General features: G+C 74.2%; 3 protein-coding genes across 4 annotated transcripts; all 3 read right to left on the reverse strand.

The window, feature by feature from the left end:
* Positions 1-245: 245 nt before the first annotated feature.
* KCNH4 (potassium voltage-gated channel subfamily H member 4) lies at positions 246-12524 on the reverse strand. Of its 2 annotated transcripts, XM_075443435.1 has the most exons (15): positions 12390-12524; positions 8991-9224; positions 8754-8885; positions 8432-8559; positions 7217-7460; positions 6848-7005; positions 4671-4878; positions 4248-4442; positions 3774-3973; positions 3106-3355; positions 2788-3002; positions 1837-1875; positions 1484-1746; positions 1131-1383; positions 246-1024 (listed from the first exon to the last, which is right to left on the reverse strand). In XM_075443435.1, the coding sequence occupies exons 1-15, from the start codon at positions 12463-12465 to the stop codon at positions 641-643; spliced, it is 2979 nt and encodes a 992-aa protein (XP_075299550.1). In that variant the 5' UTR covers positions 12466-12524; the 3' UTR covers positions 246-640. The 2 variants fall into 2 exon arrangements, with proteins under 2 accessions (XP_075299550.1, XP_075299549.1); XM_075443434.1 differs by lacking the exons at positions 246-1024; positions 1131-1383 and having other exon boundaries at positions 1437-1746; positions 3106-3286.
* Positions 12525-13177: 653 nt separating this feature from the next.
* HCRT (hypocretin neuropeptide precursor) lies at positions 13178-14581 on the reverse strand. The gene is made up of 2 exons (XM_075443439.1): positions 14112-14581; positions 13178-13757 (listed from the first exon to the last, which is right to left on the reverse strand). The coding sequence occupies exons 1-2, from the start codon at positions 14130-14132 to the stop codon at positions 13329-13331; spliced, it is 450 nt and encodes a 149-aa protein (XP_075299554.1). The 5' UTR covers positions 14133-14581; the 3' UTR covers positions 13178-13328.
* Positions 14582-14756: 175 nt separating this feature from the next.
* On the reverse strand, positions 14757-25924 carry LOC142364219 (inactive phospholipase C-like protein 2). The gene is made up of 6 exons (XM_075443428.1): positions 25748-25924; positions 17424-19913; positions 17024-17227; positions 16414-16489; positions 15386-15495; positions 14757-15267 (listed from the first exon to the last, which is right to left on the reverse strand). The coding sequence occupies exons 1-6, from the start codon at positions 25922-25924 to the stop codon at positions 15082-15084; spliced, it is 3243 nt and encodes a 1080-aa protein (XP_075299543.1). The 3' UTR covers positions 14757-15081.
* Positions 25925-26101: the final 177 nt, after the last annotated feature.

Here is a 26101-nt window from a genome sequence, read left to right on the forward strand (position 1 = left end):
GCCCACCCCTTCCGCTCCCAGCCCGCCGGCCACAGGCAGCAGCACCTGCCGATCAGAGTCGCCCCGCCCATCAGGGGCTCCACCCCCTCCAGCACGCACCGACCCGCGTGACAGGGCGGCGTAACGTCAGGGCGCGCCCGCCGCAAGGGGCGATGGGAGCTGTAGTCCGACGGGGCGGTGCGGGGGGGCCGGGCGGCGGCGGGCATGGACGGACCGGAGCCGGGCTGGAAAAATAGAGCCTTTATTTCCCGTCGGGGCGGGGGAAGCGGCCGGAGCCGGACAGGAGCCGCCGCGTCCCCCCGGGGTACCCCCGGAGACCCCCCCCGGGCCGCCGGCAGCCGGCCCCGGGGTCCCGGGCACGGGGAGTGCGGGGGGGCTGCGGGGCCGGGCCTGGCTGTAAAAAAGACCCCGTGGGCAACGAGTACAAAACGGTATCAAAACCCCCAGACCCCCCCGGGGCCGGGCCGGGGCCGCTCCCTCCGGTGCCCCCGGGGCACCCCCCCCCCCGCCGCCTCCCGGGGGCTCAGGCTGCCGGAGTCGGGCCGGGGGACCGGGTGTCCCGGGCAGCGGGGAGGGCCCCCCAGGACCTCCCCAGGGAGAGGGGTCCCCCGAGGCCCCCCCGCAGCCCGCCGGCGCCCGGTCAGCGGGAGCGGGGCTGCGGGAGGGTGCGGGGCCGGCCGCCGGCCGAGCAGCCGGGGAAGGAGCGGGCGGAGCGGGGCTGCGAGTCCGGAGCGCGGCGGGGGCCGAGGCCGGGGCAGGGGGGCCCGAGGCCGGGGGGGTCCCCCCGGGGCGGATACGGCCCCTCGGAGCCCACCCAGGGCTGCGCGGCGGGGGCCGAGCGGCTGCGGACCGGGCAGCGTTTGGCCCGGGGGCTGGCGGAGGGGGGGCTGCGGGAGGCGGGGGACGCGGGCGGGGCGGGGGGCGGCGGGGGGGGGGGCAGCCGGGCCCCCGAGCCCTGGAGCAGCTCCATCAGTCGCTGCAGGTCCCGGCCGAGGCGGGCAACCTCCCGGCTGAGTCGGCTGATCTGGAAGGGGAGGGGGAGCCGTGAGCCCCGGCGGACCCCCCCCTTCCCTCCCCGCCCCCCGGCCCCGCTGCTGTGGGGGGCGCGGCCCCGGCCCCCCCTCCCGCACCTCCCGGCTGAGCCTCCCGACGTTCTGCTTCAGCTCCTCCGCCTCCGCGGCCAGCGCCAGGCCGCCCGCCTCGCTGCCTGCCGGGGAGCAGACGGCCCGCGGCGGGGGGGTCCCCGGGCCCCCGGCCCCCCGGGCCCGCCCGCCGGTCCTTGCCGTCGGGGAGCCCCTCGCCGCGCTCCCCAGCGGGGGGGCCGCGCTGGAGCAGATCTGCGGCTCCGACGTCCCCCCGCTGTCCTCACCCCCGTCCACAACCCTGGAGGGGGGGTGGGGTCGGGGGGGGGGGGTGAGCGCTGGCCACCGGCACCCCCCCGCCCCCCGCTCCCACTCCCGGGGCCGCGGGACCTCAGCCTTACCGGGGGCTGAGGGCCGGGGGGTCGGGGACGCGCAGGGAGGGGATGAGGAGCTCGGCCGGGCGCCGGTTGCGCGGGGAGGGGCTGCGGGCCCCGGTGCGGCGGGCCGGGGAGCGACAGCCGCGGCGCCGGGCTGAGGCCGGGCACAGCTCATCGCTCGGGGGGGGCGGCAGCAGCTGGCGGCGGGCGGCGGGGGTCTGCGGGGAGGCCTCCTCGGGCTCCTCCTCATCCTCCAGGATGGAGGGAAGGGGCTTCTGCGGGCCGGGCTGCGGGCGGGCGCGGGGGGGAGGTCGGCACCGGTCCCCGCGCGGAGGGGTCCTCCCCGCACCCCCCCCCCCCCCCGGTGCAGCACAAACCTGCGGCAGCCGCGGGGACCGGGCGTAGCGGCAGAGCCCCTGCAGGGAGAGCAGACGGCGCGGGTCAGCGGCGTGCGGGACCCCCGCATCGGGTCAGTGGCGTGCAGGACCCCGCACCGGGGCAACGGCGTGTGGGACCCCCGCACAGCTCCGCGGGCACCGGCCATGGCAACGCGCAGACACGGCCCTGGCCACGCAGCCCCCCGGGACAGCCCCAGCCCCGGCCCCGCAGCCCCTCACCCGCTCTCCCCCGGCACTGTGCCCCGGCCCCGGCCCAGCCGTCGGAGCGTCAGCCCCCCGGGAGCGAGCCCCCCGCCAGGGCAGCGAGCCCCGCGCTTCCGCAGGACCCGGCAGAGTCCGTCTGCACCCACGCACCCCGGATTTATTTCTACCCCTCCCGGGCGATGGGCGCGCTGGGTTGTGGGGGGGCTATTTGGGATCTGGAGAGAGCGACCTCCCGCCCCACGTCTACGGGCCTGGGGGCGGTGGGTGCTGGGGGGAGATGCTCCGGAGGAGCCCCCGGCCGCTCCGTGCCGGCGCAGAGCCCGCAGCAGAGACGGGGGAGGAGAAGCGCTGCAGAGCTATTTCTGCAGCAGAACCCCCCCCCGGCTGCCAGAGTCGGCAGCGTGACCAAACCCGGCAGCCCCCGGCACTGCCTCCTGCGCAGCGGGGGGCTGTGCCCTGGCTCCTGTCCCCTGGGGCCCCCCAGTCCCCCCCCACCCCCATTTCCAAGCCCTCCACCCCCCTCAGCCTCCTGCATCGCAAATGCTCTCGCCTCCACCGAGCCGAGAGGAGCGGGGATGGGACACACCTGGATGGCCGGGGTGGCACAGCCGCAGCCCCAGCCCCAGAGCCTGGGGTCCGTGAGCAGGGAGCGGACAATCTCCCCCACCGTGGCTTTGCAGAGCCATGAGGACGGCAAGGGGCGAGGGAGGGAGGACACCCACCCACCTCCATCTCGCTGCCCTCCCGCAGGTTGAAGGTCAGGTCCTGGTGGACGTCCGCCGTGAACTTGCTGGCGTACTCGGGGTAGAGCTGCAGCACCTCGCCGAGCCCCCGCAGCCCGATGTACTGCAGGTCGCAGTAGGTCAGGGCCTTCACGTCGGCGTTGCTCTTGATCACCTGCTCCGTGCTGCACAGGTCGGCTCCGATCAAATCCCCTTTGCCTGCAGGAGGGGAGCGGGGTGGGCTAGCGGCGCAAGCCCGGGGCCCCTCGCCCGGCCGGGCGGCGGAAGGGGCTGAGGGAGAGCCCACGCCGCATGCCCTCACCCAGGATGGCCAGGACCACGTTGTCCTTCAGCACCTCGAGGGAGCCGGAGCAGACGAAGTAGTTGGCCTGCAGCGCGTCGCCCTGGCGCAGCAGGTACTCGCCCGGGGCGCAGAACGAGGTCTTGATGTGGAGCGAGAGGGAGCGGAGGCAGCCCCGGCTGGCCGTCTCGAAGACGGGCAGCTGCAGGATGTCCTTGTTGAGGTGCATGGCCACATCCGCGCGCAGCTCGTCGGGGAAGTCGTGCAGCAGCTGGGGAGAGCGGGGCCGGGGTGCCGGGGTGCGGGGCGCGGGGAGCAGTCTTCCCTGCAGCCTGGCAGCCCCCCGGGGAGATGTCCCCCTCCGGAGCGGAGCATCTCGCTGCTCAGCTGCGCTGGCTGCCTTGGCAGAGCCCGGCAGTCCCAGCTGGCAAACAGGGGACAGCTCTGGCCGTGGTGAGGGGCTGCCTCTGCTCCACGTGCCCGTCCCACTCCCCGGGCGGGCAGGAATCTGCCCCAGTCCTGGCCCCCAGCTCTGGTCCCTCCAGCAACAGGGCCTGGGCACGTGCACATCTGCACACGCGTACACGCACGCACTTGCACACTCACAGCGGGCCCTGCTGTCACCCCCACATGGGGTGCAGCACGGGGGGCCAGAGGGGGGCTGGCCCAGCCCAGCCAACACCTCCTACCTCGTTAGCGTCGATGCCGTTGTTCACCGACCAGGTGGTCTGGAAGTACTCCAGCATCCTCTGCTTGAGCTGCTGCGGCAGGCGGTGGACGCGGATGAAGTCTTTGAGGTCCTTCATGCGGGTGTGGTAGAGCGAGCGGCGGGAGTACATGCGCTGGATGATGGCCGTGACGTTGCCGAAGATGACGGCGTGCATCAGCGCTGGGGGCCGGGAGGGCAGCGTCAGGCCCGCCGAGGGGCTGGCTGGGTGGGGGCTGCGGCACACGGGGACCCAGGCAGGGTCTGGGCTCTGCCCCCGCCAGCAATGCGGGGCCAAGGGGTGCAGCACGGGGGGCTTCTCCCCTAACCCCCGCCCCAGGGCTGTCCCACGGAGCGCACGTGTTCATCGCCTCCCCCCGGTGCCCTGCCCTGCCCGGGTACCTGCCGCACCCACCGAGACGGAGCCCCCCGAGCCCTGCCCCGCTGCCCCCCTCACCCCCGATGAGCATGGTGCAGATGGAGAAGATCTTCTCAGCATCGGTGTTGGCGCAGACGTTGCCGAAGCCCACGCTGGTCAGGCTGCTGAGGGTGAAGTAGAGGGAGGCGATGTAGGCGCTGCGGATGGAGGGGCCCCCCACCGAGCTGTTGATGTAGGGAGCCTCCAGCCTCTTGCCCAGCTCGTGCAGCCAGCCTGCCAAGCACAGCCGGGGGTTACTGCTCGCCGCACGGCCTGGGGCTCAGCACGGCTCCCGTCCCTGCCCCGGCCTCGCTGCGCAGGCAGGGGCCAGCCCGGCTGTACCCCCCCCCCACCGCCCACCCCTCGGCACCGCGCTCTGCCCGCTCCCGGCGCGGGGACAGCCAGGCACCCTGAGCGTGCCCCCGCCCCGCGCAGCCCCTGCCCGCCGCCAGCCCCGCTCACCGATGTCCCAGGTCTGGGGGTCGTTGCTCTCCATCTCCCGGCGGCCGATGACGTACCAGATGCAAGCCATCCAGTGGGCCAGCAGCGCGAACATGGACGTCAGCAGGGTGAGCACCATGGCGCTGTACTGCGAGTACCGGTCCAGCTTCTGCAGCAGCCGCAGCAGCCGCAGCAGCCGCACCGTCTTCAGCAGGTGAACCAGTGAGGTCTGGGGAGCAGGTTGGGGGGGGTGAACCCAGCGGAGCTGCAGGCAGGGCTGGGACAGGACCCCCTCGCATGATGGGGACCCTTCACCCCCCCCCCCCCCATAGCTGCCAGGAGGGTCGTGGGCTACGGGGCTCGCTGGGAAGGGCTCGTCCCCAAGCAGCCTTCCACCACCGGACCCAGTGCCCAGCAGGCAGCCAGGGCCACAGCTTGTCAGGACACCGAATCACCCTGGGGAGCTGGGGTGCTGGAGAGGGGCCGGGAGGTGACCGGCAGAAGGGGGAGCAGGCAGCAACGGCTTTGCGGTCAGAGGCTGCGTTCGGTGGAGCTGTGCTGGCAGAAAGCTGCTCTGATCTGTTTGTGAGGGGACGTCTCGGCCAGATGCTGTGATTCGCCTGCAGAGACCCCGGTCGAAGAGAGCCGGAGGTGCCCCGGCTTCCGCAGGTGGGTTTGGACACGCAGCGACGCCGAGCGCCCCAGGGCCTCCCACCTCGCACAAAGCTCCTGTCTCGTCCTTCTGCCTCCTGCCAGCGCGGCACCGGGCACCTCGCAGGCACCCAGGGCCGGGCACCAGGCAGGGGCTGTGCCGGAGCCCACCGGGGTGGGCCAGGACGGACCCGCTCCCGGGGTGGCTCAGGGGGCAGTTCCAGCCCCGAGCATCCTCATCCTCCCCGCACGCTGCTCTGCCTCCAACAAGCGTAATTCCGGCCTCCACACCCGCCTCCCCCCGTGCCCCAGTTAGCAGGGGACGGGAAGGGGCTGGTGCCAGCAGTGCCCTTGGGCAGCCCGTCGCACCCACCGCGCTGCGGGGCCCCTCGAGACCGCCGGGGGGGTCCGGGCTGGGACCTGCCTCCGTCACCGACGCGTGCCCTGTGTGCCTGCACGCGTGGCCACCGCCACGGCAGAGCGACGGGCTCTGTGCCTGCACGGGGTGTTCGCACGCGGCCGTGGGGCTGCTCAGAGCTGCTCTGAGCCCGGGGCCGAGCACAGGCGTGCTGGGTGCTGGGCGCTGGGTGCTGGGTGCTGGGTGCTGGGTGCTGGGTGTTGGGCGCTGGGTGCTGGGTGCTGGCTGTTGGGTGCTGGGTTCTGGGTGCTTGGCGCTAGGTGCTGGGTGCTGGGTGTTGGGTGCTGGGCACTGGGTTCTGGGTGCTGGGCGCTAGGTGCTGGGCGCTGGGTGCTGGGTCCTGGGTGTTGGGTGCTGGGTGTTGGGTGCTGGGTGCTGGGTGCTAAGTGCTGGGTGCTGGCTGTTGGGTGTTGGGTGCTGGGCGCTGGGTTCTGGGTGTTGGGTGCTGGGTGCTGGGTTCTGGGTGCTGGGCGCTAGGTGCTGGGTGCTGGGTGTTGGGTGCTGGGCGCTGGGTTCTGGGTGCTAGGCGCTAGGTGCTGGGTGCTGGGCGCTAGGTGCTGGGCGCTGGGTGCTGGGTCCTGGGTGCTGGGTGGTGGGTTCTGGGCGCTGGGTGCTGGGTGCTGGGTTCTGGGCGCTAGGTGCTGGGTGCTGAGTGCTAGGTGCTGGGTGCTGGGTGTCGGATGCTGGGCGCTGGGTGCTGGGTGCTGGGCGCTGGGCACTGGGTGCTGGGCGCTGGGTGCTGGGCGCTAGGTGCTGGGTGCTGGGTGTCGGATGCTGGGCGCTGGGTGCTGGGCGCTGGGTTCTGGGTGCTGGGTTCTGGGTGCTGGGCGCTAGGTGCTGGGTGCTGGGTGCTAGGTGCTAGGTGCTGGGCGCTGGGTGCTGGGCGGGCAGTTGCCTGCAGCTCCTGGAGCGCTGCCTTGGCAGTCGCTGTCGTTTGTGGCAGCCTCTGGTTAAATCAGGCCGCGTGGGAGGCTTCCCGCTATAGCTGCCATCGCTGCTGCCACAGCTGCTGCCATCGCTGCTGCCACCGCTGCTTCCCCTCGCTGCCCGCGCCGCGCCCCGACAGCGTGCCGGCAGCGGATCCCAGCGCAAGGGGCCACGTCCCCGCCGCGGCGCGCGCGGCACTCACCACGCTCACGTTGAAGACGTAGAGCAGATCGAAGGGCAGAGCCGCGATCAGATCCACGAAGAACCAGGTGGCCACGTAATGGAGGCAGATGGAGCGGGGCTCGTACACCACCTGGCCCGACTGGCTCACGTACGTCGTCCGGAAGTTCAGGACGATGTCTGCGCCGGGGAGAGCGGGACCAGCCCTCACCATCCCCACCACGGCTGGGGAGCTGGGCCGGGGTCTGCAGCCAACCCAGGTCCCCGCTGCTGGGGTTCTCGGCACCGGCAGCAGGCACAGAGCGATGCCAGCTGCGCGCTCCACCACCCCCGGGTCCTCTCCAGCCGCGTCCCCCAGCCCACACGGCGCTCACCCCGGGCACGGCCCTACCCAGGATGAAGAGCATCTCCACAGCGATGTCGCTGACGATGGTGCTGCGGGCGGCCGAGAGGCTGTCCTCCGTGCCCGTGAAGCAGACGTTGTAGGGGACGGTGACAGCCACGTAGAAGGTGGCCAGCAGGATCAGCCAGTCCCAGAGGGCCTTGAAGATGCTGTAGTGGAGCAGGATGAAGCGGGACTTCTGCACCGAGGCCACTTTGTACTCGGGGATGGAGGGCTTGTTCTCAAACACGTTCTGGGGGAGCAAGTGGCAGGGTGGCACACGGATGGTGCAGGGGCTGCCCCAGACTTGGGGGTGAAGGCCACCACAGCCGCCCCCCACCACCCCACCACCCCACCCCCCCCGAGTCCTGCAGCCTGGGGCGATGCGCACACATGGGCTGCGCTGAGGTCACCCTCAGAGATGGGCACCGAATGCCTGATTACGGCACATAAATTAACGTTATGCTAATGCTATTAACAGTAATCCACTGGCAGTGCCAGCTGCTACCCAGAAACATCTCAGGTGCCAATTCGCGTGCTGGGGCAGAGCCACCCCCACCCTCTGCAGGGACCCGGCGCTGCTGGGGACAGCGGGAGCCCACCCCGGACGAGGGGAGAGCTGGACCTGCCCCCCCCAAACCCCCTTGATTCAAGACCGACATAATGAAACCCTCCGCCTGCTTCCCAGCACTGGGCCCCACGCGCCGTGTCTGCCGGCCAGTGACAGACCCCCGCCCTGGCCCCACGTCTGCAGCGGTGCCCATCGCTGCGGCCGTGCCCGGGGACGCTGCGCTGGGACACCACGGCCACGCGAATGAGCCGCCACAGAGACCACACTGGGCGCTGCCGCTGGAAGCCCCGCTGCTCGCCCGCAGCCTGGTAACGGCGGTCCCCGGGGCCGGCGCGGCGAGCGAGCGGCTGGGTTCTCCCCAGCTGACGCGTGAGGAGAGACACGGCCCGGCGAGAGCTGCCGGAAGGTCTGCTCTCCCCGCAGCAAGCTCCGGGCTGGGTCTCCCTGCTGCTGCCAAGGAACCACATTTACAGCCCGGACCCCAGTGTGGCTGCCGGGCACGGAGGGCATTTCGGTGCCCCGGGGAGTCCCGCGAGCTGCGCGCGTGGGAACCGCATCCCAGCGCGACGGGGAGAGCCGCAGCGCTGCCAGCCCACCCGCAGCCCCGGCCCGGGAGGCACCGGGTGCAGCTGAGGGTTCCCCCGGGTCCTTACGCGGTTGATTTTCATCTCGCCGCGGTCCCTCCGGGCAAACCGGCTGCCGAGCCGGCGCAGCACCGTCTGGCCCTGCCGCCGCGCTGCCCGCAGGCGCGAGCTCCCCGGCTTCTTGCTCCTCTGCTTCTCTGCAGCGGACGAGGCACGCCGGGTTACGGGAGCACTGTGCCACGCTCGCCCAGCAGAGCAGGGGCTGCTTCGGGGACCGCTGCTCGCACGGGTGCACGACGGCGGGCAGGACCCAGCAGGGGACTGGGAGCCCCTCTGCACGTGCCCACCGCGCGCAGCGCTCCCCGAATCCCGTCCCACAGCCATGGCTCACCCTCCTTCTTGTCACCCAGGTGGCTCCTGCCCCGGCTCTCTGTGATGTCCTTGAAGGAGAAGAGGAAGAGCACCACCTCGCCGTTCTCGTTCTTGATGGGCACGATGTCCAGCAGACACCAGAACGCGGCTCCTGCGTGGGGCGGAGGGGCGGTGGAGGCAGGATAGGGCCCTCGCTGCTCTGCGGCTTCACCCCGGGGCCGGCACGGGGCCAGGTCCAGAGCCCTGCGCCACTCACCGCCCTTCTTGTAGAAGCAGACCTCGGTCTGGTACTCCTGCCTGCCGTCCAGCACCTTCTCGATGCGCTGCAGGACGGGCTCGCTGGTCTCAGCCCCGCAGAGGAAGCGGCAGCTGCAGTTCTTCTGCATGACCTCGGTGCGGGCGAAGCCGGTGAGGTCGCAGAAGCCGTCGGAGCAGTAGACGATGGGGAAGCCGCGGCGGACCTGCGCGTTGGCCAGGATGAAGTTGCTGTCTGAAAGGAGACGCGGCCACCCCTGAGGGCTGGGGGCCACCCTGGGGGGCTCGAAGGGGAACCCAGCCCTCCCGGCCCCCCAGGTCCCTCTGGGAGGAGGAGCCAGGTCTCTGCCAGCCGCCCCCGGCCGCTCCCCGAGCTCCCTCCTCCCCTGCCCCGCCACCCCCGGGGCCCCATCCCAGGCAGGACCCCACAGCCCGTGCCCAGCCCAGCCCCACGCGCTGCAGGGGAAGGAGCCCAGATCCAGCTCCTCGCTGCCATCACCGGAGCCGCGATCCCCAGCGAGGTGCTTCACGCCTCCCCCCGCCATCTGCCGCTCCCGCCGCCCGCCGCGGCTCAGGCAGCTTAGCGGGAGCGGCGGCAAACCCGGCCGGGCGCTGCCAGCGCAGAGGCGTCGAGCTGCGGCGCGGGGAGCTCCAGCCCAGGCGCGGCACCGCGATGGCACCCGCCGAGAGGGTGGGGGACCGGCCACGAGCCTGGGGGGATCCGAGGGCCCGTACGGAGCCGGTGCGAGCTGGAGGTGAGGGGCAAACGCAGCGTCCTGGATCCGTCACAGCCCCACAGAGCCCCCCCAGCGTCCCCCCGTGCTGGTGGGAGATGGCACCAGGCAGAGGAAAGCTCCTGCCAGCCCGTGCCCTGCCCAGCCGCAGAGCGGCCACTTGCACCCCGCAGCCCCCCAGCCACGGGTCGGGCAGGGGCTCTGTCCCCGGGGCCGCAGCAGCTCCTCGCCGCAGGCTCTGTTGCCAGCGGGACAGATGGCTTCGTGCTAAACGGGTGCCAAGCAAGTGGGGTGCGTGGCCGGCACGGGCTGCGTTTGCCGCCGCTGAGGGCAGATCGGGGAGTCCCCAGCCCCGACGCGGTCCCCAGCCCGCGGGGCCCAAGCCCAGCGTCCCCGCACTCCCACAGCCCAGGAGGGGCAGACGCGGTCCGTCCCCTCGCACGGCGCAGAGGGGAGCCCGCCGCAGGCTGCAGCACCCGGGCACCGGCAGCAGGGCCGCGCCGGGGCAGCGCAGGCAGGGCAAGGGCAGGGGAGGGCGCGGGCAGGAGGGGACGGCGGCCGCCGGCAGCCCCGGTGCGGTGGGGTGCAGCGGGGCCACCACAGCACAGCTCAACCCAGGATTAGCTCGGAGAAGCAAAAATAGCTTGAAGCTGTGACTAAGGCCAGATTTTGGCTCTGGGGAGCCAGGATTACGGCGTTGTCTGGGATATGTTATTAGAAAAGGAAAAAAAAGGCTTGCGCTTGGGAGCAGCTCTGCCAAGAAGGGCGAAGCAGCCCCGGGGGGGCTCGGCAGCCCCCGGCCACAGTGTCCAGCTTGCCTGGACGGGCACCTCGGGCCCAGCGGGCAGCGGCTGCCTGGGCGAGGCAGGGTTAACTCACGCGGCGTATCACTGCGGCTAAAGCCCCTCTCGATGGCAGATAAAGCCGATAAGGGACAGCCAAACCCGCAAAGCCAGGCACTGTTTAAAGGTGGCTGGAGGGTGGGTTGGCACAGCCGCCCCCACGATGCTGCCAGGGTGCTCTGGGCAAACCCCGTCTCCCCGGGGCAAATTCCCAGGGCTTGGTTCGGGTCATTTCAGGCAGCGCCTGCGGGCACCCTCCTCCTCGGAGAGCCCAGAGCCAGTGGAGCTGGGGACACCGTCCCTGCTGCCTCCGGGAGCTTTGCCAGCGCCTGGGCAGAGCTGGGGGAGCTCCCCTTGGCTCAGCAGAGGGGCAGGGACATGTGGACCGCGGTGCCTTGTGTGGCCTCTGCCCTGAGCAGGGACAGTTGTCGGGTCACCAGAGAGGCACACGCGGCTCTGCCCCAGCACCACTGGGCGCAGCCCGGTTTGAGCTGGGGGGGCTCAGGGGGCTGGCTGCCTCGTTAGGCATTGCCATCTCAAAAGTAATGTCCCAAATGGGAGCTCTTACGGGCAAACGACACCCTGTGTCACCTGGGATGCTCCGCACCACGGCAGGCCAGGAGCTGGCCCGGCGTCGCAGCCACCGCGCGCCCCAGGGGTGCTCCTGGTGCCCCGGCCGTGCCACGGGAGGTGGCCGCAGGCTCCCAGTGCCATCTCCATGCTGGTCCATCCCAGCCCCGCAGGCAGCTGGCCCCGGAGGCCCCCGCTCCAGCCGATTCCGGGGGTGTCTGGGGTCAGCCCTGAACACGGCCTGTCCCCGGGAGGCTGCCAGCGGTGCCGGGAGCTGGCACGTGGCACCCCGGCACGGTCCCGTCCCCAACATGCCAACGCCGTAACCCATCCTGGCCCCAGCACGCGGACACGGAGGGGAGCCCGGCTGCTGGAGACACGCCGGACCCCCCGGCCGTGGGGAGCGGCCCCAAAGCGGGCAGCGCTGGGACGGCACAGGCCCCGCTCGCTGCACTGCCCAAACGCACCCCGCCGGCACCCACCACCCCAGGGACCCCCCCCCCCAACGCCAGCGGCCGCGTCGCCGGCCTGGGGTCGGGGTGGGCTGCCCGGCGCAGCACCGGGGCTTGCCGAGGGCCCCCGATGCGAGGCGCGGGGGTGACAGGCAGGGGACCCCGCCCCCGGGGCAGCACCCCGGCCCCCGGCACCGCGGGGTCAGGCACGACCCGCGCTTGCGTGAGTGTCCCCCCCCCCGGGACCGGGCACCGCTCGGGCACAGGGCGGGGCGAAGCCGGGCTCCCGGGGGGTCCCGGGGCGGGGTCGGTGAGGCCAGGCCCCCTCCCGTGCCCCACCCCGCGCCCCCCCCCCCGTGTCCCCTCCGTACCCCCTCCCTTCCCCCACCCCGGGCCCCCCCGAGCCCCCTCCCGCCCCCCCCCCCCGCCGCCGGGCCCCTCCCGCGCGTCCGGGCTCTGTCCCTGGTGCTGAGCGCGGCCGCGGGAGCGGGGAGCGGGGAGGGGGAGCGGGGGGACACGGGGGGTCCGGGAGCCCCGATCGCGGCCACGGGGGGACACGGGGGGTCCGGGAGCCCCGATCGCGGCCACGGGGGGACACGGGGGGTCCAGGAGCACCGATCGCGGCCACGGACGCGAGGGGTCCCCGGGACGGCACGGAGCGCGCGGCCGATCGCGTCCCGCCGAGCCGCGGGGGCTCCGGTGCCGGAACGACCCCCGGCCCACCCCACCCCCCCCCGCCGCCCCCCGGGGGGCAGCGGCCGCTCGGCGCGGATCCCCCCGCTCCCCCCGGCGCCGGCCCTACGTGTGCCGTCGAAGCGGGTGGCGATGGTGTCCAGGAAGGTGTTCTGCGGCGCCAGCAGCCCCTTCATCACCGGCATGGTCCCGCCGGGCCGCCCCCGGCCCCTCCGCACGCCCCGGCGCCGCGGGCTGATCCCGGCTCGGCTCGGCCCGGCCCGGGGCTCCCGCCCCGCCCCCGCCCCGCCCCGGGCCCCGCCGGCACCGGGAGGGGCCTCGGCACCGGCCCCCACCCGGGGGAGGGTCGCTCCGTTCCGGGGGGCACCGGGCGGCACCGGGCCCGTGGAGGCTGCGGAAGGGGCAGGACCCGGCGCGGTGGGGGGGGGGGGGGGGGGAAGTTGGGGGGGTGGAACTACTGTGGGACCCGGCCCCAGCCCCGCCGCCTCGGGCTCAGCCCGGGGGCTGCGGGGCGAGGCCCCCCCTGAGGGGCACCCGGGGGTGACAACACCCAGCCGGAGCCCTCCGCGGGGACAGGGTGTTGGGGTGGGGGTCGCGGACCTGCGGCCACGAGAGGGTCACCAGAGGCTCCCTGGCGCTGTGTGGAGGGGGGGGGGGGGATGCTCCGAGCCCTTTGTGGGGGCTTCACGACCACCCCCCGCGCCCGGGCAGCCCGGTCGAGGCTCGTTCGCCCCAGTTCTGCTCCAGCACCCACCCGGCCGGGCTCACGCACATCCCGGCGCAGCCACCGCGGGTGAGCCCGCGTCCAGGCAGGCTGCCCCGCAACAGAGCTGTGCCCCCCGGACCCCCCCCCCCCCCCCCCCCCCCCAGAGAGCAGCCAGAGCCGGGTAACCTCAGGCTACCATTTATTGTAAAAGGCCCGCGGTGCCCGGGCGGGCTCGCCCAGCGCCGGGGGGAGGTATCTCACAGTGCTCTTTACACCGAGCGCCGGGGCTGGGGCCCCGGGGCCCGTCCCCACAGGGATCCCCCCCCCCGGCCCCCGCCCCTCTCAGTAAAAGCCCCTCGCAGCTCCCCCGGCCCGGCTCTTGGCGGGGTCCCCCCCCGCACGCCCCTGGCACTGCCCGGGGCTGGGCTCGGGGCCGCGCGGGGCCGGGGGGGCCGCAGCGGGGGGGCCGTCCGCTGCGTGGCGGCAGGCGGGACCGGGGGGTTCCCCGCGCCGGCCCACGGTGAGGATGCCGGCGGCGTGGTTGCCGGGGCCGTGCAGCAGCCGGTAGAGCCGGCTCTGGAAGGCCGCCGGGCCGCTCCTCCTCTTGCCCAGCGTGAGGATGCCGGCGGCGTGGCTGCCCGGGCCGTGCAGGAGCTCGTAGAGGCGGCAGGAGCAGGTCCGCAGCCGGCAGCACTCGGGGGGGCTGCGCCGGGCCGCGGCCAGCGAGCCCAGCAGCAGCAGCAGCAGCAGGAGGCAGCCGGCCCGCCGGAGCTGCCGGGGGGACGGGCGGGCTCAGCGCGGGGGGGGCTGCACAGCTGGGGGGGAGGGGGGGGCTGCAGGGCCCCAGCGCTGCCCCCCGGCCCTGCCGTGCCCGCTTGGTCCCCCCCCCGGGGCGCGCGCGGAGCGTCACCCGCCGGTACCCCGGGGCATGGCCGGCACCGCACCCCCGGAGTGCTGCTCCCCGCACCCCCCCAGCGACCGCCGCCCCGCCCGCACCGCCCCGGGACACGGCACCCACCGCCAACCCCCCCCGCAACGCCGCGGGAACGGCAGCGGCGGCAGCACCCGCGCTTCCCGGCCGGGTCCCCCCGCACCCCCAGCCCCGCACCCCGACCCCCGCCCCACCTTGGCGCCGGGCACCTCCATCCTCCCGGTCCGGCGGCGGCCGAGCGGGGCCGGGGCTCCGCCGCTTTATAGCGCCCGGCACAAAGGCACTGCCGAAAATACCGCGGGGCCAGGCGGGGGCCGCCGGTGCCCGGGAGACGCGGCCGCGCCGTGCCCGGTAGCCGGGAGACGGCCCGGGCCTTTCCCCTCATTTGCGGCTCCGCATTGTGCGGGGGCCGGGCGTGCGGGCCGGGCCGCGCGCCGCTAATGAGGCCCCTAATTGCCCGCGGGCCCCGCGGCCGGGCCGGCACAAAGGGGCGGCTCCGGTCCCCCCGGCTCTATTAGGCTAATTACCTAATTACCTCCCCGAACAAAGCGGTGCTGGCGGCCGTGACGCTGCCCCCCGGTCCCGGTGCCGCCGCCCCCCCCCGGTGAGCCCACCCCGGGGGGAGCAGCGGGGCTGGGCGCTGGGTCCCGCGCTCCTCACCACGCTCCGCAGCCCCGAGCCCCCCGAACCCCGACGGCAGAGGCCGCAGCCGCCCCCGGCCCCCCCCCCGCTGCACCCCCCCCGCTGCCCCCCGGTCCCCCCGCAGCCGTTTCCCCCGGGGCTGGCGAGGGCAGAGCCCGCGGCCCTGGACGGGGCCGGGGCCCACCCGGGGCTGCTCCGCCGCGGGGGCCGGGCACGGCGGGCTGCGGGTACCCGCGCCCCTGCACCGCGCTGCCAGCATCCCCGCCGGCCCCGCGCCCGTTCTGGAAGCCGACGAGGGGGGTGACGGACGAGGCCCCCGCAGTTCGGGGTGGGGGAGGCGGGAGCGGGGACACCCACCCCTCCCCAAGCTCCCCGCTGGGCCCCGCCGCGGCCCCCGGACTCGGCACCCAGCCCCGCACGCGTCCCCCCACGCACGCTGAGCCCGTCCGTGGGCAGGCTGGGGCCCCCCGGTGCCGGTCCCTGCGGGCGGGGGGGGTGCTCAGTCTGGGCCCCGGGCCGGGGTCAGCAGGACCCCGCGTCGCCGCCGCCGTCGGTCTCGGGGATGGGGTCCAGCGGGGCCCGCGGCCGGGGGGGCTCGGGGGAGGCCGCGCCGTTGCGGCCGATCCCGCAGGCCTGCCCCGCGTTGTGGATCTGCCAGAGGTTGTCCAGCGCCTCGGCCTTGGCGTGCTTGAGGAGATCGGCCTGGCCCTGCCCGGGGACACGGCGTCGGGGGGGGCCGGGGGGGGGCTCGCCTCCCGCACCCCCAGCGCCCTGCCCCGCGCTGCGGGGGCGGAGGGGAGGGGGCGGCTCGGGACTCGCCCCTCACCTTCAGCACGGTGATGTTCCAGGCGAAGCTCTCCAGCGCCTTCTGCAGCTTGCGGCCCCGCAGCCCCTCCTCGCTCTCGATGCGGTGCAGCTCCTTGTGGAAGTCCATCCCTGCGGGAGCGGGGCTCAGCGGGGGCGGCGGGACCCCCCCCCCCCCCGGCGGCTCCGCGCTCGGCCGGGCCTTGGCGGGTTTCGGCCCCCGGAGGCCGCGGGGTCCGGACGCGCCGCGACCCCCCCCCCTCCCCGGGCAGGGGGGCTCGGAGCAGAGGCCCCCCCGCGCCCTGCACCGCGTCACGTCCGCGTGAGCGGGTGCTATATTTACCCCTCCTGACGCAGCACCGGCTCCGGGCCCACTCGAGGGCTCCCACGCACGCCCGCTCGCCCACGCGCTGCCAATCAGCACGCCCCCAGCCCCACACATCCCCCCCCCCACCGCAGCCGGCACCCACCGCGCCCCGCAACAGCCGGGCCGGGGCGAGAGCCGGGCCGGGCCGGGGGCTGCAGCCCCCCACCCGCTGCCTCGGGGGGCCGGGCAGAGGCAGCGCCCGCGACCCCCGGAGCCCACCCCCGCCCTGCAAACAACACACGGGGCTGCTGGCAACACGGCTGGCACCGGTTGGGGGGGGTCGGTGGGGGGCCCCCCTCCCTCCTCCCCGGCCCCTCCAGCTCCTGGCGCCTCTCGCAGCCCCCCGCGCCCACACGACCCCCGGGCGGCACCCCCCGCGCACCCGGGGGCGGGGGCCGGGGCTGACCCTGCGGGACCCCAGCCCGCAGAGGGGCCCGGAGCAGGGCTGGGGGTCCCGGGGAGGGGGGAAGGGGGGTCAGGCCAGGGGCAGCACCCGCCTGGGGGGGGTCAGCCTCGGGTCTGGGCAGCCCCGCTCCGTTATTTCTGCTGCTAATTATAATCTGGCGTTTGGCAGCTAATGACTCTTCCCCGCTTCATCAGCCTCCCCCGCTCCCCTCCCTCCCCCCCCCGCGCAGCCCCTGCAGCCCCCCGCGCGGCGCGCCCCCGCACCCCCCTGCACCCACCTGCCTGCTGCGCCTGGATCAGCTTCCCGTGCACCGCGTCAGCCGCCTCGATCAGCGTCCGGCTGGTCTGGATCATCTGGGGAGAGGGGCGGCGTGAGGGGCTGCGCAGCCCCCGGCCCCCCCGGGAGCAGGGCCTCGGGCAGGGGCTGCCCCTCGCCCCGCCGCGGGGGCCGGGGGCTGCGGCCCTTCCCGGGGTTCCCCGCGCCGGGAGCGGGGCTGGGGCAGCGCGGGCAGGGGGCCGGGGGCTGGGGGGGGGGGGCTGCGGCCCTTCCCGGGGTTCCCCCCACCGGGAGCGGGGCTGGGGCAGCGCGGGCAGGGGGTCGGGGGCCGGGGGCTGGGGGGCTGCGGCCCTTCCGGGGGTTCCCCGCGCCGGGAGCGGGGCTGGGGCAGCGCGGGCAGGGGGTCGGGGGCTGCGGGGTCCCAGGGCTCCCGCCGAGCTGGGCAAGCCTGCGCCCCGAGGAGACCCCTCCCTGGCAGCCCCCCACACAGCCCCCCTGCCCCGGGACACGTGCGGAGGGTTCGGGGTCCCCCTGTCCCGGGGTCCCCTGTCCCGGCCCCGGTGCCGTGAGCGTCGCCGTGAGGCGCCGGGCCCCGGTGGGCCGGTGCTTACCGTCTCGTAGGCGGTGAGGACCTTGCGCAGCAGGTCCGGGATGGGGCCCCGGGCCTCCATGGCCGGGTACCGCTCGGCCAGGTTGAGGGTGACACTGGGCGCGCTGTCGCTGTGCAGCAGCCACGCGGCCACGGTCAGGATGCACTGCTTCATGTTGGCGGCGGGCGTCAGCCCGCACAGCTCCTTGAAGGAGACCAGCGCGTTCTGCGGGGCAGAGACCGGCGTCGGGGGCTCAGCCGGGGAGGGACCCCGAGAGCCCCCCTAAGCTCTCTGCTCCGGACGAGGCTCCTCGCCCGCAGCCCCTGGGGAGAGGTGGGACGCCCGGGCTCGCCGTGGCCCACGGTCCAGCCCCGTCCCCCCTGCAGCAGGGACCCCGCTGGTGGCTCTGCGGGGTCTGTACCTGCACGTTCTCCCGCAGGTCGGTGGCCTCGCGCAGCGGCTGGGTGGCCGTCCGGAAGACCTCGTCGATGGCCTTGATGCCGGTGGCCTTGGTGGAGGTGTACTCCCGCACCCGGCGGCCCCGGCGCCCCGCAAGCCCCCGGCGGTGCCCCTTGCCCCCCCCACGGCGGTCGGTGATGGCCACGTGCACGAAGAGGGTGGCGTGGGGCAGGGGCTCGCCGGCCAGGGACTGGAGGGGGACGTGGCGGTAGCCGGGCTGCAGGCACTCGAAGGGGATGGTGTACTGGGCGATGAACTCGTCCCCGATGTAGTCGTCATCCAGCACGACGAAGCGCAGGACGGCCAGCTCCGGCAGGTTGATCTGGAACTCCAGGCTCTCGTCGAAGATGGGGTTGTCCCCGCTCTGCAGGGCCGTCTTGGTGCGGTGCTCGGCGCAGTCGGCCGGGATGCCGTGGATCTCGGCGCAGACGTAGGGCTCCACCACCTCCCCCTTGGCCCCCGAGCCCTTGGGCTTGGGCAGGTTCTGCCCGCTGATGACCTTGAGGTGCAGGAGCTGGGCGGGCACCCCAGGCAAGGAGTCCTTGGCATTGGCACTGAAGTAGGAGATCTCCTCCCGCATGATGGCGGGGCGGAGGACGTAGCCGCAGGCCCCGTTCTGCCGGAACCAGCCCGCGTTCAGGTCCATCATGAGCCCCGGCGTCTGGTAGTTCATGGCCACCATCTGGCAGCCGCACTTCCAGAAGTCCTGGGGGTTCATGTTGCTGGCGTCGATGCGCATGGGGCTGGGGTAGACGCGGGAGAGGAACCGCTTGTTGTAGCTCACCAGCTCGGCCGGGCACTCGTTGGCGAAGCGTCCCGCCTCCACCTCGCTGAAGGAGCACATCTCCCAGTAGCGCTGCCCGCGCCGCGAGCTCTCAAAGTCCTGGAAGGGGACGGCCTGGCAGAGGCTCACCAGCTCCGAGAGCTCCCGGCTGAGGCGCACCCGCCGCGGGCCACTTCCCTCGGGCACCTCCCGGTCCTCCCGGCCCAGCCGCCGCGCCAGCTCCCAGCCTTCCTCCTCATCCGACACCTCCCCCTCGCTGTCCTCGCAGCCGGGCGGCAGCTTCTTTCCCTTGATGAGGATGCGGCCCTTGAGCTGCTCCGGAGAGGGCAGGTAGGACGCGGCGGGGTTGGGGGGCTCCAGGTACAGCTTCTCCCCCAGCGTCTTGCGCAGGCACTGGGCGGCGAGGCGCTGCTGGGGGGCCGAGCACCGCACCACCAGGCAGAGGATGAGGGGGTAGGCGGAGGCGGCGAAGGCGTGCTGGTCGATCAGCCCCACCACAGCGCGGAAGGGCACGCAGGAGGCGGCCGAGGGGCTGGTGTAGACCACGGGCTCGCCCTCGGGGCCGTCCCACAGCACCAGCTCGATGCTGCGGCAGCCCAGGCCCAGGGCGCTGATGTAGCCGCTGATGTCGGAGCGGCCCCAGAAGTTGTCCTCCAGCAGGCAGGCGCTGTGGGCAGAGCTGATGTAGTAGTGGGAGAGGGGCTGCGCCATGTCCTGGCACACCTTGCGGTGCTGCGGGTCGAAGATGGAGCAGTCGGCGGAGAGCAGGTAGCGCGTGAAGCCGTCGATGGCCAGGTAGCCCTTCTCCCGGCCCTCCTTGGAGGGCTCGTACTTGCCGACGATCTCCAAGCACTTCTCCTCCGTCACCCCCTCCATGCCCTGCTCCACCTCCAGGAACATCAGCAGGTCCCTCACGCCCAGGTACTCCTTGTTGCTGGAGAACTGCACCAGCAGGAAGAAGATCTCGGGGCGGGTGCAGAGCTCGCAGTACGCCTCCACGAAGAGGTCGCAGGCCACCTCCGCACCGGGACGCTCGCTGGCCTTCTGCAGCTCCTTGAACTTCAGCTCGATGGTGGAGGTCTTCATGCCGGGGTTGAGCGCTTTGATGAGCTGCACGGCCCGGGACACGGGGATGCGGCCAGACTTCTCCAGGTCGGCCAGGTCGAAGACGGAGGAGACCCAGGAGGTGCGGAGGCTGGGGTGGCCGGTGCCGGGCGCCTCGGGGGTGTGCTTCCCGTAGGACACCAGGTACCGCAGCCCCATCACCCAGGCGCTCACCACGTCGGCCGAGCTGGCCACCAGGTCCAGGGACTCGTAGTTGTCTCCGTAAATGATGGAGAAGGCGCACTCGTCCGGGAACTGGTCGGAGAGGCCATTGCTGCGCAGGACAGGCGTCTTCTTGCCCACGCGCACCTCCTTGACTGACTTGATCTCAATCTTGGCCTTCTCCGAGTCCTTCTTGGAGGGCTCCCAGCGCAGGGAGCGCATGTCGGCGTCCAGCACGAAGAAGCGGCTGTACATGCGCGAGTTGGAGCGCACTTTCTTCAGCTCGCAGCCCTCCAGCATGAAGGAGATGCAGGCGGCCGTGCTGTTGATCTTGCGGTCGTTGGGCATGCTGCTGAAGGACACCGTCTTCTTCTTCTGCGGCGGCCGCTGCCGGGACCCATCCTGCGGGGTGGGAGAAAGGGGCAGAGCCGTCAGGGATGGGGCAGGCAGCGTGCACCCCGCCAGCTCCCGGCACCCCGCTGCCGCACGCACCCCCCGCCCCAGCCCCGCCGCACAGCTCAGCACCCCGGGGTGCCCCAGCGCCACGCGAAGCCCAGTGCGCCCCGGTCCGACCCCCTCCCCGGAGGCTGGGAGCCGGCTCCAGCCCCGGCCTCCCCCACGGCTCGCTGCCCGGCTTATTTTAACTCCGCTTTCCTTCCTTCCTTCCTGCTCCCGGCCCTGAGCCGGATCCTTCCCCACGGCTCGCTCGCCCTCGGAGGCACGGCCACGCACAGGCAGCCCCGCACGGTCCCCGTCTCCCCGGCCTGGGGACTCCGGGGGAAAACAGGCGCCCGGTGGGTGCAGCCCATGCCCACGGCAGCCCCACCCCAGCAGAGGGGCACACGCCACGGCCCCTCACGCCTTCCCCTACGCCCAGGGCGCCGACCCGCAGCCCACGGCAGCGGAGTGCGAGGATGCCCGGGGCACCCCAAGGCGATGCACGGGCAGAGCCGCTCCCGGGGAGCCCCAGCCAGACCCCCCACCCCGTCTGCTGCGGGGCGGTGCGGTCGGAGCCACCTGCACGTGCCACGTGCTGGGGACCAGCACAGCCCAGGGCCCCGTCCCGCAGAGCCTGCGGCCGCTGCCGCCTGCGCGGGGTCGCAGCGGGTACCAGCCCGCACCCCGCCGTACCCCCGCACCAGCCCTGCCCCTCGCGGGGAAGGGGACCCCGCTGCCAAGGGGCCGGAGGGGAGGCGGGGGATGAGGGGGAACAGCAGGGCCGGGAGATATTATGGGATGGATTTCATTAAGTAGTGCAGTAGGAGGAGATTTAATCCATTTCTTCAAGATTATGGTGAGTCACCTCTAATCCGGCGGTGTCTCCGGAACAGGCAGGTCCTGCCCAGCTGCCCGCATTGGGGGCGAGGGGGTGTCCCCGTCCAGCGCCCCGAGAGCTCCCCCACCTCCCGCGCAGGGCGGGCGGGCGGCCAGGCGAGCACATCCCCGCACCTCACCCCAAGGGTCTGGATTTGCCCGTGGGGCCGGGCAGCCGGGGCAGCCGGGACGGGTCCCGCAGGCGCCCGGCCAGCAGCCCCCGGGGTGCGGGGCACCACGGCCCAAGAAGGGGACACCAGCCCCAGCCCCCAGCCCCTCGTCAGAGCCGGCTGGACGCTGCCAGCCCGGAGCGAGCTGCCTCCCCGGGCGGGGGGCACTGGGTGGGCAGCCCCACGGCTCCTCTGCCGCCTCGCTGCTGCCTGGCGAGGGCAGACCCCCCCTCAGCCTGGCGCAGGGGCCGTTTCCCCAGCTCGGATGCAGGAGCCGTTCGCATCCTCTCCCCGGCAGACCGCTGCGGGGGTCGGCCGAGCCCCACGCCCCTGCCCCCGTGCCAGGCTGCCCCCTGCCCAGCCGGCCCCCAGGCCCCCCACCCGGCAGCAGCTGCCCCCTCCCCGGGCAGTGGGGTGGTGACGCACGGCGTCACCCGGAGTCCCACCATCCACGCAGGACGCTCGCTCCCAGGGCTGAGCTGGGGACCCCGCCACCGGGGGCTGCCATGGCAGGTGCGGGACCCCCGCCAGCCGTGGCGAGCGCGGGGCTCAGCCGCAGGTCACGCCATGGCCAGCCCCACGGGGACGGCCTCGCCACCAGCATCGCCACCGGGACGCTTCCCGCGAGCAGCGATCTGAGCACCCCGCTGGCGGGCAGCCCCAGCCCTCCCCCCCGCGGGGTCATGGCTGGCACCGGGGAGCGGCCCCCTCCTCCCCCGGGCAGGACCCCCGCACCTCTGCAGACCCCGCCCCGGCGCACCCCACCCCGGGCGGCTCCGCACCGGGCCCCACAGCTGAAAACAGGAAACCCATCCGGAAAGGAAACACGGGTAGGGGGCCCGCGCGCACCCAGCGCCGGGGAACCTGCCCCCCGCTGCGCCCACCGCGGGCAGCCAGGCCCACCCCCCCAGCGCCAGCCCCACCGGGACCCCCGCCACCCCGAACGCCCGCCCTGCAGCCCCCATCCCCGGGACTGGGCGAGGGGCAGGGGTGCCGGCCGCAGCGCCCTGGGGCGCGGATGCGGGGCTGGGACCCGAGCGTGCCCCGCGGCAGACGGGCTCTGCTCTCCCCGTCCGCACAGGCGACCCGCGGCGGGTTCCCAGAGCTCCCAGCGTTCGCTCCCAGTGGCAGCCGCCGCGTGGGGCCTCGGGTCTGCAGCCGCCCACCGGCTTCACACCCCGGCCAGGGGGGGAAAAGCTGCTGCTCCCCGGCAGCCCCTTGTGCAGGTGCTTTCCAGGTGGGCTTCGACCCGGGGACGCCCTGCTAGGAGCTCCGCGAGGCGCGGGCAGGGGCAGCGCAGGCAGCAGCGGCGCAGGCAGCAGCAGCGCAGGCAGCAGCAGCGCAGGCAGCAGCGGCGCAGGCAGCAGCAGCGCAGGCAGCAGCAGCGCAGGCAGCAGCGGCGCAGGCAGCAGCGGCGCAGGCAGCAGCAGTGCAGGCAGCAGCGGCGCAGGCAGCAGCGGCTGGAGAGCTCGGTAAGGTGACAAGCAGGTCAGCAGCGGAGGCAGGAGGACGCAGCACCCACAGCCATGGGAGCACAGAGCATCCCTGGCCACGGGGCCAGGCTCCGGCAGGGCTCTTCCCGCGCTGCCACACACATGGCACCCACACAGCCCGGCTCTGCGGAGGGAAGAGGCACCGAGCACGACGCTGATGCCGAGCACGATGCCGATGCCGAGCACGACGCCGGTGCCGAGCACAACATCAATGACAAGCACGACACCGGTACCGAGCACGATGCCAGTGGCGAGCCCGACGCCGATGCCGAGCACGACGCCGGTGCTGAGCACGACGCCGGTGCCGAGCACGATGCCAGTGGCGAGCGCGGGCATCCGGCTGGGCATGGAGGGCACGTCGGAACCCAGCTGCCCGCAGCCCGCCCGGCTGTGCAGCGCGTGCCAAGCGCCTCTCCAGCCAGCTACCTCCTGCGATTAGTGCCCTGCCACGCGCCGCAGCCCTCACCTCCGCCGCCACGTGACCGCCGCCGTTACCCGGCCAAGCAACCCGCTCCCAAGCGCCGGGATGGGGAAGGGCCCATTGGCCGCCCCTCCCTTCCCGTTATCCCCCGAGGCCCAGCCGGGGGGGTCCCCGCCACACAGCAGCTCGTGACAGCAGCAGACAGAGGAACCGAAAGCCTCTGGGGCTGAGGCCGCGGCCCCACCGCGGCTCGGCAGCCCGGCCAGGGGAGCAGGACCGCTGCCGCCCCGGCACCATGACCCCGCTCCTCGCCACGGGGTGCACGGCGTTTCGCCTGGGGGACGGGGCTGTCCCCCAGCCTGCCTGGGAGGTGGCTCGCCCGCAGCCGGCTTCCCCAGGTCCCAGTTCTTCCCACTGCGCCCAGCCCGGGCTGGGCAGCGCATGCAGGGATGCGGGCAGCAGGCAGCAGCCGGCAGCACCGGAGCAGAGGCAGTGGGAGGCCGGGCACAGCCAGGGCTTTTCTACCGTCGTTTGTTCCCTGCCAAGAAGACAGCGAGTGACACATCCACTCCCCGCGGCACCAGCTGCCGCTTCCCAGCGAGGGGCCGTGGAGCCGGAGCCCCGCGCAGAGGCACCACAGGGCTCCCGGGGCTGGCACGGGGCGGGGTGGGGGTGCAGGGGACAGGACCGGGGGGTGCTGGGGAAGGGTCGCCTCCCGCAGCAAGGAGGAACAGGTCCAACACCCCCCCCAGTCCCACTCCAGCATCCTCCCAGCCCACCGGACCTCCAGCCCCTTTCGCTTCCACCCTGAGCAGAAATCCGGGAGCAGGTCCTCCAGCCAGGGCACGGGGATGCCACCCTCCGCCTCGCTGCGCAGAGCCAGCCCTGCCACCGCCCGCCACGGCCGGCCCCGGGCTCCCCTGCCCCAGCACAGCCGCCGACTCTCACTTTCAGATTCGCTCCTCCAGTCTTTTCTGGAAATCCCAAAAAGTAACAGAGCCCGCAGCTTATCCCACTTGTGCCTCCACGTCGTCAGCAGCCAGCCCCTGCCCGGCCCGCTGCCCCACCGCCGCGGCTCGTTTGTGCCCTCGCTCCAAAGCTGTAGCCGGGTTCGTGGTGCCAGACCCCCCCCTCGCCCCGCAGCCCCCGTCCCAGCACCACGGCCGAGCTGCGGGCGCAGCCCCCGACTCCCACCCACCACCGTGCAGGGAGCAGCGAAGCTGCCACAGACCCCACGGCATGGGAACAGCCTCAGCGTCCCCAGGGATTCGGGGCTGGGCAGCTGCTCCCTGGGTCCTGCCGGGGCTGGCTGGGGCCCAGCCCTGCCGGGGGTCCCCACGGGCCCTCTCCCCAGCCTCCGAGCTGCCCCCTGAGCCGGAGAGCGCCTGGACACAGAGGGGTCTCGGCCCACCGTCCCTGCCTGCCAGCCCAAGGAGAAGGAGGGGCTCAGCACCCTCAGCGGCCTGGGGCACAGATGGGCTCAGCCTGGGGAACCCAGGGCTGGGGGATTTGGGACCTGCAGCCCCGCAGCACCAGGGCAGGATCAGGCCCCGGATGGACTCAGAGATGCAGGACGGACCAGCACCAGCTCGGGATGCCATCCAGGTGTGACCTCCCCCAGCACCCTCGCCACCGGCGCCGGCCCTGGGCCACCCGACCTTCACGTGAGGCCAAATCCCACGGTGACGCACGGCGGTGATGGAGGGTGGGGGCCCAGGGACACGGAGAGGGTCACCTCCAGCCCGCGGCGCCTGCGGCCGGTCCCCGGGCAGAGAGCAGCGGGGAGCCGTGCTGCCCGGCCCCGGGGGCAGCGGGAGACCCCGGCCAGGTCCCCAGGGAAGCCGGGCACAGACGCACACCGGCACCGCGCGGGAGTGCCGGGAGGGTCTCCTCGCCGTCACCACGCGGGGCACGGCCCAGCAGTCGGCAGCAGGAGCCGGGGTGGGCACGGGCTGGGGCACAGGGTCCCCACGGCCGCCCTGAGCAGGGGTCGACATCTCTGCCCAGGGAGCCGGGTCCCGGGGGCAGGACACCGGGGCTGGGCCGGGAACGGCCCCCACGCCGGGTATTAATAGCACCGGAGCAATCCCGGCTCAAAATAGGCTGCCAGGAGCGGGGAGGCGGGTCCGGGCGGACGTGACCCATTGTGTCAGCGAGCAGCGCCGGCGACAGCACAATTCGGGGGGCTCATTAGGAAAGCACGCATGTGACCCACCGCCCACCCGCGTGTGAAGCCCCCAGAGACCCTCTATGGCCCCTGGCCCTGCCGGGGCTCCCGCCTGGCCACGGCCCAGCTGCGGGGGGCCGCGGGGAGCAGGTCGGGAGCCGGCCAGGCTGGGCCCGGGGCTCAGCGCCTTCTCGGGAGGGAGCGCAGCGAGGTGGCAGGCGCTGGCGAAGGGGAGCGGGCGTCCTGCACCCAGCGCTGGGGACCGTGGCGGTGGCTGGACGGGACAACCCGCGGCCACGCAATGAGCCCAGGCCTGGCACACGCAGCCCGAGCCCTTGGGGACCCGCCGTGCGGGGCAGGGCGGGGGACACCGTGACAGCCCTGGCGAAAGCAGCCCCGACCGGCCCGGTGCCGCGGGTGGGGGGCAAACCCCATCCCCGGCCCCCGGGCACCGACCCGGGGCTGCGGCGGCCCCGCGGCTCCACACACCCCCCCCCCCCGGGGGTACCGGCAGCGGGGGGGGCCCGGGGGGCGGCGGGCACGGCGGGCTGGCGGGGCCGGGGGACGAGCGGCTCCCGCGGGGGCACGGCTCGGTCCCGGGGGGCAGCGGAGCCGGCTGCGGGGGCGGGGAGGGGGGGTCAGGGGGGCCGGTGCCGGTGCGGGGCTCTCACCTTCATGATGCTGGCGCGGGGCGCGGCGGGCGCGGGGCTCCGCTCCGCCGAGTCCTCGCGGCTGCTGCTGCCCGAGCCCGAGCCGGGGCTGCCGCCGCCGCTGCGGGGCCCGGCGGGGAGCGGCGGGGCGGGGCGGGGCGAGCCGGGCGGGGCGGCGCCCCGGGGCCCCTCCGCCATCCCCGCGGCCTCGGGGCAGCGCCCGCCGCGGGGCCCCGGGCGCCCCCGAGCCTGCGCCCGCCGCGGCTGCGGGATGCGGGGCGGAGCGGGCGGGGGGCGGTGCGGCCGGGAGGGGACGGGCCGGGGGCGGGGATGGGGGCGGCGCGACCCCCCCGCCCCGGGCTGCAGCGGGGGAGC

Source organism: Opisthocomus hoazin, chromosome 26 (genome assembly GCF_030867145.1).
Source record: "Opisthocomus hoazin isolate bOpiHoa1 chromosome 26, bOpiHoa1.hap1, whole genome shotgun sequence".
NCBI classification, from domain to species: Eukaryota; Metazoa; Chordata; class Aves; order Opisthocomiformes; family Opisthocomidae; genus Opisthocomus; species Opisthocomus hoazin.